The 12,120-nt window shown below is 38.4% G+C and overlaps 1 protein-coding gene across 1 annotated transcript; it reads left to right on the top strand.

Annotated features, from left to right (window-relative positions):
* The first annotated feature begins 298 nt into the window (after positions 1-298).
* LOC125234116 lies at positions 299-1,461 on the top strand. The gene is made up of 2 exons (XM_048140305.1): positions 299-828; positions 963-1,461. Exons 1-2 carry the CDS (start codon positions 340-342, stop codon positions 1,110-1,112), a joined length of 639 nt encoding a protein of 212 aa, XP_047996262.1. The 5' UTR covers positions 299-339; the 3' UTR covers positions 1,113-1,461.
* The last annotated feature ends 10,659 nt before the right edge of the window (positions 1,462-12,120 follow it).

Below are 12,120 nucleotides of genomic sequence, written 5' to 3'. Positions count from 1 at the left end.
AATGTCACCCAAGATCAAAACAAAGATATGTTCTGGCTGTGATGGGGGAATATCGGACACTAAAAATATGCTGATATGTAAAACGGGAGCCTGTCAAAAGGTCTTTTGCAAACTTTGCATTCCAATTGAACTATCTTTGGCAGAAAAAAATGTCTGGACATGCCCAAATTGCAAAGCTACGTCGAAAAGAGGCGGCGATAACTCCTCGACTCCTGTTCGTACGACGCAGTACGATTGTAACGTCACAATGCGTAAACAAAACAAAACGTCTCAACAACAGAACTACAGTCTACAACGGGATCGGGACCAGAGGTGGACAAGTCGACGGCGGAACCCGCAATGCCCCAGACACCTTCTCTAGGGACTCCCGGTGATCTGACTGAGCTAACGTCAGAAATAAAACTTTTACGTGGTGACATGTCAAACCTCAGGAACCAACTATCTTCTGCTTTGGACTCCCTGGCTAAGTGCCAAACCCGTATGGATGAAATAAACGGCAAACTCGCAGACACCGAGCGCCGGCTGCAGGCTTTGGAGGACCAGCAATCGCAAAATGTACGCATTAAGGCTACATTACAGGACCTTGAAAACAAGTACAACATGCAAGCACAACTTGCTTTAAGAAATGAAATAGAAATCATCGGTTGCCCAGAAATCAAAAACGAAAATCTACATCACACTACAATGGCCATAGCCACCAAGATTGGTATCAGTGTATCGGAACTAGACATAGACTTTGTTTCAAGAGTGGGACCCATAAGAAAACAATCCAGCAACGAGTCTAGCCAAGCACCACGGCCTGTGATTGTACGTTTTGCCCGCCGGAAGGTAAGAGATGACTTTCTAGTAAAATCAAAAACCCGACGAAATCTGGATACTGCGGATATTATCACAGAATGCACCCCACAGAAACTATACATTAATGAACGACTTACTTACGAAAACCGTCTGTTATTTCGTAGGACCAGAGAGCGGGCGGGCCAGGCAAACTTCAAATACTGTTGGACTCGAAGTGGATTCATCTACACAAGAAAGCGAGACGGTGCAGAGGCCATCAAGATCACCAGCTACGACTGTATCGACCGCGTCTTTGGATCTCCACAGCAGCCTGAACTTGCTTCTAAAGGCTGCCCTGATGTGTAATTGCGCCCTAATTACAAGATTAACTGGTATTTCGTTAATATACTTCTTAGGTTTAGTATATGTCAGCCAAGAAATAGTAACAACTCTTTCTAAACTTAGTTGTATTTATTTTTGTTGTATTTTTAATATTGGAACTTCATTAAAGTGTAGTCAGCATATCAGAAATTCTTCACCATCACACATACTCACTACAAATATATTACACACATCAAAATACACTACTACTTGCCAACCTGTTAAGAAATATGATCCTGGAGCCTCCCTTTCCCTTTGGCTTTGTACTGATACTCCCTTCATGCAGCCGCCGCCACCGAGCTAGACCCGGGGAAGATATTGATGAAACTTTCATGGTAAGTTGCCACTCGGTAGGGACTCCAGAGCTATGCCAAAAGTACCTTAGTCACACACATAACATAAAAATTCTAACATTTAATATTCGGAGCCTACAATGTAATATTTCAAGTTTTTTGGTAACTTTAAAGCGTTTTAATGCAAAGTTTGATTTTATAGTTTTGACTGAATGCTGGCTGAAGGATGGCTTAATGATAGAACAAATAGATGGCTACAATTCCTACCAAACTAAAAATTTTGGTAACCAGGCAAGTGGGGTCGTAGTATATATAAGAGACATTTGGAATGCCCAAGTAAGTGAACCAAAAATTCAAGATGCCGATTGTCTATTGATTGAAGTTCCAAAATGTTTCTCTCTTGTTGGAATCTATCGCTCTCCCTCGGTGAATAATATTGACCCTTTTTTAACATCGCTAGAAGCTTTTATACAGAGTACTAATAATAATTTGGACCTTATTATAACAGGGGACATAAATATAGACATCATGAAGGCTACGCCCCAATCTTCTGATTATTTATGTCTCATGGCTAGCCTAGGTCTCACTTTAGCTATTAATAAGCCCACAAGAATGGAAGCATGCCTGGATCATTTTTTTGTAAAATCAATAAAATCTTATAAAACAGTGGTTTGTGAAACAGATATTACTGATCATGATATGGTCATACTTTCCTTGTCAAATAAAAATAAATCAGTTCCAATAGAAAGGTCAGTATACAAATTAGATTACAAAGCTATTTTTAAGGAATTAGGTCAAGCGGATTGGGATTCTATCACCAATAGTTCCTCCCCTACTGAAGCTGCTGATGCTTTCACTGAATTTTTGACTAAAATTATTCAAAATAATTCGACCAAAAGATCAATCAGTCGCTCCAAATTTAATATAAAACCTTGGATGACCCCGGGATTAATCCGATGCTCCAGACATAAGGACCGATTGCATTTAATAAGCCGCAAAAACCCAAGTGACCTTAATGCCAAATTAATTTACACGCGTTATAGAAATTTTTATATAACACTTATTCGAAAACTACGAACCGAGTATGAGCACAATCTAGTTAATGAAAATCGCAATGACCCTAAACAACTGTGGAAAACTATTAAACAAATAATACAAATCCCGAAAGATAATGGAACCCCTGGCTATGCCACAATAAAATCCACTGTACTAGACTCACTGAATCATATAAATAATTATTTTGCGACCATTGGTCAATCACTCGCAAATAGTATCCTAGCAAATTGTGGAGTAACTGAAGCGGCCCTTGCATCAAAAATCAAAATACCCGCATCACCATCAAAATCCTTCTTTTTGTCCCCCACTAACATACAGGAAGTAGAAAGTATAATCATGAGCCTTAAATCGAGTGGTGCTACAGGAATAGATGGAATAAGCAATCAGTTCCTGAAGCGCGCAAAAGACCACATAGTTAAGCCTCTCACAACCATATGTAATCTTAGTCTGGAGCATGGTTCTTTCCCAGATACCTGGAAAACGGCAGCTATAGTACCTATTTTTAAATGTGGAGCAAAGGATAACGTAGGTAACTACAGACCAATATCACTTTTATCAAGCTGCTCAAAAGTGCTAGAAAAATTAGTTAACAAAAGGCTTATCAACTTCCTAAACTCAGAAGGCCTGCTGTCTGAAAGGCAATTTGGATTCAGACAAGGCAAATCGACTGAAGATGCTGTCTCCCTCTTTTCCAAACTGGTCAGTGCATACTTGGATAAGGGTAATCCGTGTATTGGAGTTTTCTTAGACCTATCCAAGGCTTTCGATACAGTGTCAATTCCTATTCTACTACAGAAACTCGAGCGCCTTGGAATTAGAGGAGTAGCCCTATCATGGTTTAGTAGTTACCTGACTGACAGACGTCAATGTACAAAGCTTGGAAACACGTTAAGTGAGTCAAAACCAGTTGCTTTTGGAGTCCCTCAAGGGAGTATCCTAAGTCCAACACTTTTTATAGCATATTTAAATGATATCACAAGTAATCCCTTAGTTAACGCAGATATCATTTGCTACGCAGATGATACTGCAATACTATTTCACGGTAATTCTTGGCCACAATGTTTAGATTTTGCTCGCTGTGGTATTAGTTCAATTTATAGTTGGCTAAAAAGTAATCTGCTAACTCTCAATTCCGCTAAAACGAAATTTCTCTGTTTTCACAAAACCGCTGCCTCAGTGCCCAAAATAATCCCCGAGTTAAAGATTCATGATCCTAACTGCCATCAAGATTCGAAGTCTTGTAACTGTTGTACAATTGAACGATCGTCGTCAATAAAGTACTTAGGCGTCACTCTAGACGAAAAGCTTACTTTTTCTTACCATATTGAATCCGTGTCGACTAGAGTAAGAAAACTCATTTATGTGATGAAGAGGCTAAGGGATGTCACTGACAAGAAACTACTGAAAATCATATACATTGCACTTTGTCAGCCAATCTTAACTTACTGTATCACCGTTTGGGGAGGTGCAACAAGCTCAGCAATGATCACCTTGGAAAGGGCACAGAGATTTTTACTTAAGACGGCCCTTAAAAAACCCAGGCTGTATCGTACAGTTGACGTATATAAGGACATGGATCCTCATTAATACATATATACAAAAATAAAAACCAAGCGTGGCTAAAATGGAAAAAATACAAAAATCTAACCGATTACGAGACCTTTTCCAAGCTTAGGAGTCGATTTAAAGCCGAATCACATAAATGTTATAATAAATACATAAACAATGTAGAAAACAGCATACGAGGCAACGTAAAATACTTTTGGACTTACATTTCAAATCGTAACCAATCTTCCGAGATACCCAATACTATGTCATATCAAAACGTACAATCCAGTGACTTATCAGAAATTTGCAACATGTTTTCGGCTTTTTTTCTCTCGGTGTTCGAACCTTCTACAGTAACTGACGATCTTGACATAATTGAAAATAACCCGACGTCTCATATTAATATGCACACTATACACATATCTTTAAGTAATGTTATCCAAGAATTAAATAAACTTGATGTATCTAAAGGTAAAGGACCGGATAATATCCCTCCTATCTTCCTTAAAAATGTTTCAAAGTCTATAGCTATACCACTTACGATTCTATATAACAAATGCCTAAACGAAGGAGTTTTCCCGACAATATGGAAAACAGCAAACATTGTGCCAGTACATAAGGGGGGTTCCAAACAGCTTATCGAGAATTACAGACCAATATCAATACTGTCCACACTGTCAAAGGTTTTCGAAAAATTAGTGCATAAAAAAATTTACCCAAATATACATAATCAACTAATTTCAAATCAACACGGCTTCGTTCAACGTCGTTCAACTACCACTAATCTTCTTGTCTACACAACGTACTTATTTGAAAGCTTAGACAATAATACACAGGTAGACAGTGTCTACACTGACTTCAGGAAAGCCTTTGACAGGGTGGACCACCAACTGCTCTTAGAAAAAATTGCTTTCAACGGGATTCGTGGCAACTTGTGGCGTTGGTTCAAATCGTATATCACAAATCGCACTCAAAAAATTACCATTAAGGGACACGAGTCACACGCTACTACAATAAGTTCCGGGGTCCCACAGGGGTCCATTCTGGGTCCACTGTTGTTTGCCATATTTATAAACGACATAATCTCTTGTTTTAGTTATTGTAATATTTTGCTTTACGCAGACGACTTAAAAATATATCATACTATTTGTAATAACGATGACTGTGCAAAATTTCAGCAAGACCTAGATCGCTTCTCTGACTACTGTCATGCCAATAAACTTAGTCTAAACATGGATAAATGCAAACTTATAAAATTTACAAAAAAAAGAATTACTATAGATGATTCATATTACTTATGTAATACTAAATTAGCCATAGTTAATTCCATAAGAGATCTCGGAATCACCCTTGATTCAAAGCTACATCTTGACCAACATATAAATAATGTAACTAGTAAAGCTTTCAAGATGTACGGCTTCGTAATGCGCTCTAGTTCGGAATTTCGTCACCCGAGTACGTATCTACATTTGTTTAAATCATTAATTCGCTCTCAACTAGAACATAACGTAGCTATTTGGAACCCTTACTACAATAAATATAACGAGGCCCTCGAAGCAGTTCAAAAGAAATTTTTAAGAACTATGTACTTTCGTTGTCACCGCAGTAGATTATCTTATCCAGAACTATTAAAGAAATATCGAATGTTAGATCTAAGTTCTAGACGCTCATTACTGGAATCATTGGTATTACATGGCATCTGCAATAATCAGTTCGATTGTATCGCTCTCAACAATAAACTCAGCTATAGAGTACCCAGCCGCAGTAGGCAGCGCGAGGCGCGCCCTCACCAGCTGTTCGTCACCGGCCGCTGCCGCACGCATGCTGGTGAGCGCGCCCCTCTACGCAGACTAGTTAATACATATAACAAAAAATTCAATCATGTAGATATCTTTGGTAGCAGCTTAAGTGTTTATAAGAACCAAGTTACCAAGACTTTAACGCACCCTGTAGAATAAATTATTAAAGTATTTCAATTTTTTGTTTATGAATAACGCCATAGTACTTGCACTTGCTTCTTATAATACATGTACCCACCTTTATACCTTTATACTTTTTATTAATAGGGTATTACCTTTGTAAACACGTTTTTATTTTATTTTTTATGTTATTGTTAACACTGAAAGTCCTTAAGACTGTAGGTGAAGATTGATCGTGTCATTCACAAAAACACATGCTTGCTAAAATCTAATACTTAATAGATAAACATTCATATGATTATATGCGTTTTCGTGAGTGAAGCGATCTGTAGTTTTTGCTCTGAATGTAAATTACTTTATACTAATTAGCGGTAAGCGGTGTGGGCCACACATATTGTAAACGTTGTATTAATTAATGACTTACTAAGCACATCTTGTAGTGGCTGTTTGTTTACCCCAATAAATAGAAAAAAAAAAAAACACACACACACACACACACACACACACACACACACACACACACACACACACACACACACACACACACACACACACACACACACACACACACACACACACACACACACACACACACACACACACACACACACACACACACACACACACACACACACACACACACACACACACACACACACACACACACACACACACACACACACACACACACACACACACACACACACACACACACACACACACACACACACACACACACACACACACACACACACACACACACACACACACACACACACACACACACACACACACACACACACACACACACACACACACACACACACACACACACACACACACACACACACACACACACACACACACACACACACACACACACACACACACACACACACACACACACACACACACACACACACACACACACACACACACACACACACACACACACACACACACACACACACACACACACACACACACACACACACACACACACACACACACACACACACACACACACACACACACACACACACACACACACACACACACACACACACACACACACACACACACACACACACACACACACACACACACACACACACACACACACACACACACACACACACACACACACACACACACACACACACACACACACACACACACACACACACACACACACACACACACACACACACACACACACACACACACACACACACACACACACACACACACACACACACACACACACACACACACACACACACACACACACACACACACACACACACACACACACACACACACACACACACACACACACACACACACACACACACACACACACACACACACACACACACACACACACACACACACACACACACCTTATATACAAGTCATTCACTCCTGCTGACTCCACGAGACAGGCCTAGCCTAGTGTGGTGGTCAAAGGTAAAATCTTTTGTAACACTTTTTGGCAAATAAACTATTTTTTTTTTTATTTTTTTTTTATTATTACTAAAAAAAAAACAAATACTTCAATTTGGAGCATTGGGGTGAGTCAGTGGTTCTGGTACTGGAAGACCGGGTAAAGGGTAAATTTATTAATTAAAAAATAATTTACGTTTGGCGCCTTTTAAAAAAATAAAAAATAAAGCGAGGAACGCTCTGACCTTGGTGACGTGTAACCGAATTTACCCCTAAAAGTTGGCCGCAGCAGCTACGGGAATGGGAGCTCTTCCATACCGTTCGCCACAGCCTCCTGTCCACCGGTCCAGGCTCGGGAAGCATCAGCTCCGCGCTGCCTTCGAACGTTAACCTCCAAATCTGAGGACCCTGAAATAGGTTTAAAAAAAAACCCTGAAGCTTTCACCAACCCTTGGCGAGGGTTAAAATATTACTCGAACGAATGTGAAACGTACCCATTCATAGCTCTCCCTATGGTTCTTCTGTAGCGGCAATCCTAAGAACTTCAATCTTCATAGTTCTTCTGTAGTGGCGCGAGCGTGACAGAGAGCCAGACTGCGTTTCGATCTCCAGTATTATTATCAAATCAAGATGAGACAAAAAAAACGCTGACGCTTTCACCAACCCTTGGCGAGGGTTAAAATATTACTCGAACGAATGTGAAACGTATCCATTCCAGAAAAGAAACCGGCTTGTGGTTTCGTGCATTCATGTCAATGGAAGGGGTCCTCAGTAATTTTATGAAAATAATATCATCTGAAAATAATGGAAACAAGAATTAGCACTGAACGTAACACAACAAATTGTATTCGAAGATGGAAGAAAATACTTATGATTATGCGATTAATTCGCGATTTAACATTAGCATGTGGCTCACTGGCCCTTGAAGAATTTCAAAATCAACCCGTCTACATCATCTCCGATATGCAAAGTGTCAGCTGGCAGCTCGGCCCACAGATACGTGACGAGATGCATTCGCCTATAAACAACAACTCAAACCTCTTTCATAAAAAGGGTAATAAAATATTTCCAAAAAGGAACGAAAAGTAACAATACAATAATAAACTGAGTTTTATTTTTTAATAAATGAAAATTAAAAAGGGATTTTAGAAGGAAATAAAATAACGACTATCGACACGCCATCTTTTTGTCATTCCAGCAAACAGCAAACTGGGATATCAATACAATCTTGCCGATAGATGGCTCTGCTGGTATAAAACCAATAGTTACTTGAATATAATACCATCTAAACAAAAAGATACCTACGAGGTTTGCAAAAAATATTGTTACAAGGTGTTGCATTATTAATTATGCTTTTTGAATTTCATGTTATGTGCACCGTATCAATTTCAAACAACGCGTTTCTGAAATGTTGGAGGACAGTTTAAAATCTAATGCGCGATTAAGGTCCCGATAAAAGCGTTAACACGGAGCCAATAGTTATAACAATTTGCATGTTTTAAACAGATCCGTAACTCCAGTAGTTTCCTCTGCGGCCATGTATCACGGCCCAAGCACGTCTCCCCAATAAAGATGGCCATAATGGCTTTATTAGCTTTCTCAACGCCACGGAGCGCGCTAAGTGTCCACGGGACTCCTATCTGGACGTTTTATTGTTCTGCTTTTAATTGTTAATTTATCTGTTTGCTTAAATATTTGAGTGCGGGTTAGTAATTGGTCTAGCATCTTTAGTAAATAGAACAATGGTAATAAATTGAGTAAAAAAAAGTTGAGTAAATGTGTTTTTGAAATTCGAACTACATACCTACGTATCATTTCCGCAATGCCTTTTTCAATGAAAAATAGTTACGTATTATCAGGTTTGAACACTTTGAACACTTACCCCTCGAATGTATTGTTGTTTTTTTTTCTATACTAGCTGTCACATCCAGCAAAATAGATCCAATATTTTTTGAAGATATAAAATTTTCATATGATAGTAAAACAAATCGTAGTCATCATAGCATCATAGTGTAATAATGGAAAAAATGGATCAGTTACAATTGCCCCCCAGGCGGGATTTGCCCCGCTGTATCTTATAGGTAAGTAACATTACTTTGTCATTTGTATGTTCCTATTCGTTTACGCAATATCAGTCCGAACGATTAAGATATTTTACTCGTCAAAGACTTCGTCCTGATTGATAACTTTTGTAACTTTTATTCAAGAAATAATTTAGATTAGATAGAACCATGTAACTGACAGGCGGTGGTTGTAACAAGGCCCTTATAAGTTGTTTATCAAAATTCCGATTTTCGTAGATTACACATTAAACGCTTTTAAACTCAACTTAATCTCAGTACAAGTTCGCCTTCAATTTTTGCCGAACTCCATCGGAAAGTTTCGGCAAACTCCGCAAAAGTTCGGCTGAACCGCGTTAAGATACTCTACAACCGGATAGTCTAAATTGCTGTTGTTCCCAACTAATAAATTTGCATAGTATATAGCATTTTCAATCTCATGATTTTCGGTTGATTGATTTCTTGAGGATTGTTGTGCGGATTTCCATTAAGCCGAAAGGGTATTCATTGATATGTTGGAGGCCGATCGTAAAATCCGTCAGATCCTATACGTTCTTATTAATGTATACACCGTAGGTAGTAAGACTAAACCAGATGGCTGGTTAGGTTCGTTGGTTGCTGTTTTGTGTTTTGTTGGATAAACTTCTGAGCCTCGCTTAGCGGGGCTGCGTCGACACGTGAAAAAAGATAATTCTTTTCATGTCTATTTGAAATTATTTGAGGCACTTGACGGGCGGGGGTTCGTCGTTCCTACTGTAACACAATACGCACGTTACGACGACGTACTAGGACTCTTTAAAGTTATCGTCTATTTTTTACTCAAATAACAGTTTATATTATATTATTAGCAACCGAACTGTATATACATTTCAAATTCTTTTATCTTAATACAATTTTATGTACCATCAACAACTGCTACTTTAATTTTTCTTTTTAAAAAAAAAACTATTTCAGACCAATATGCGATCCATATTAGGTTAGTACATTACACAAAAATCCTTAACGACTATGTTAGTAGGTATAACTACAAACTAGCTGACTCTTCTTTACGTGATCCTAGATATTTTGTAAGTTACCTATTACCTATGGAAACTATAGGTCTATAATAATCTGGCTTAATAGCCAAGCAAGTATATAAATATTTTTTTTATCCAAAAAAGTAACATTTATAAAGCTATTCTTATTTCAATTATTTTCTCGCGTAATGTTTAGAAGTTTCCGTACCGGTGTCGAATCGTATTTAGCCGAGCCTACAGTGGCGTAGACAGCATAAAAGCCTTACCATGTATCTAGTTAACTAGCGAGCCAAGTTGCAGGTAACTTCGCAGGAAGGATTAACTTCAGAAAGTGCGGACGGTGAAGTATTGTTAGTGATATAACTTGCATGGTACACAGTGCATCACAGGTGCATACAACACGGTACAAAAACAAATTCTTTTTATTATTGACGGTAGCCCTTAATTGCTAAAAGTGACACTGAAACGAGCAATTTCGTGTGATCTGTCTACCCCTGTAAAGAATACGGATGCTAGTTTGTGAATGTGTAATTGTGTATGTATGAATGTAGGTATTTGAAGACGGTAATGTATTGCGAATACTGAAAAATAATACAGAGACTATATAATAAACTCAAGTACTACAGGTGAATAACAGACGATCTTAGTTCGTCCGGAGATATCAGCCTGGCAGTGAATTGCAAAAATTATAAATTATAAGTATCAGCCGGTCTAACCAACGTGACAATGTTTGACGCTGGGCGATCGAAACGCAGCGCAGTCTAGCTCTGTCTCGCCCATGTCTCGCCATTATAGAAGATAATATAGAGTTTTTTTTTTTATCTAAAGACATGATAAGGTACAGCGGGGCAAATCTGGACTGGGGGTCAAATGTAACTGGTCCATTTTTTCCATGTTTTAAAATGTTTGCATTATTGAATAGAGTGTCCACCGGTTATATATGGTAGGCGTGTTCAGTGGATACACGAAGAACTCAACATCATGGTGTAATAATGGAAAAAATGGATTAGTTACATTTGCCCCCCAGTCGAGATTTGCCCCGCTGCACCTTATAATAAAATAGAACCGAGCTAAGCTCGGACGCCCAGGTCCTAATTTATAAATACTGTACACCTGCTTATAACACTATGTAAACATAGGTAGATATAATACTAAACTTATAAATAGCACCGTCAGCCCACTTATTTTTTTTTAATTTAGTAATTATTTTGTTTAAGCATCAAGTGAACCGAATTTAACAAGTAAATTGTGTTCAACAAGTTCAACATTGTTTATTGCTAATTAAAAGTTATTTCTCATAGTTTGCTTAATAACTAACTTCACAAAGTGCCGACTAGTTAAACAGCATTATTATTAAACACAGCGTATAATAGTCCTTATGTATATATCGAGGATGTAAAACAATTAGGAATACATTCAATTGATAATTACGTCAAAATTATTTGAAACGAAACAGATAAGTAACTAAACTCGTTCAGTAAAGAATTTATCCACCCCCTTTTATCCCGTGGGTGTCGTAGAAGTCAATTATGGGATAGGGGTTAAATTATGGTGTGGACGATGGACTGGCAACCTGTCACTGCAATAGGTATCACCATTTAATTGAGCAGTCTTAGGTACGCAA

The sequence above is a fragment of the Leguminivora glycinivorella genome, chromosome 15, assembly GCF_023078275.1.
Source record: "Leguminivora glycinivorella isolate SPB_JAAS2020 chromosome 15, LegGlyc_1.1, whole genome shotgun sequence".
Classification (NCBI taxonomy): Eukaryota; Metazoa; Arthropoda; class Insecta; order Lepidoptera; family Tortricidae; genus Leguminivora; species Leguminivora glycinivorella.
Note: the sequence above shows the minus strand (reverse complement) of the source record. Positions and strands in the feature narration are given on the sequence as shown.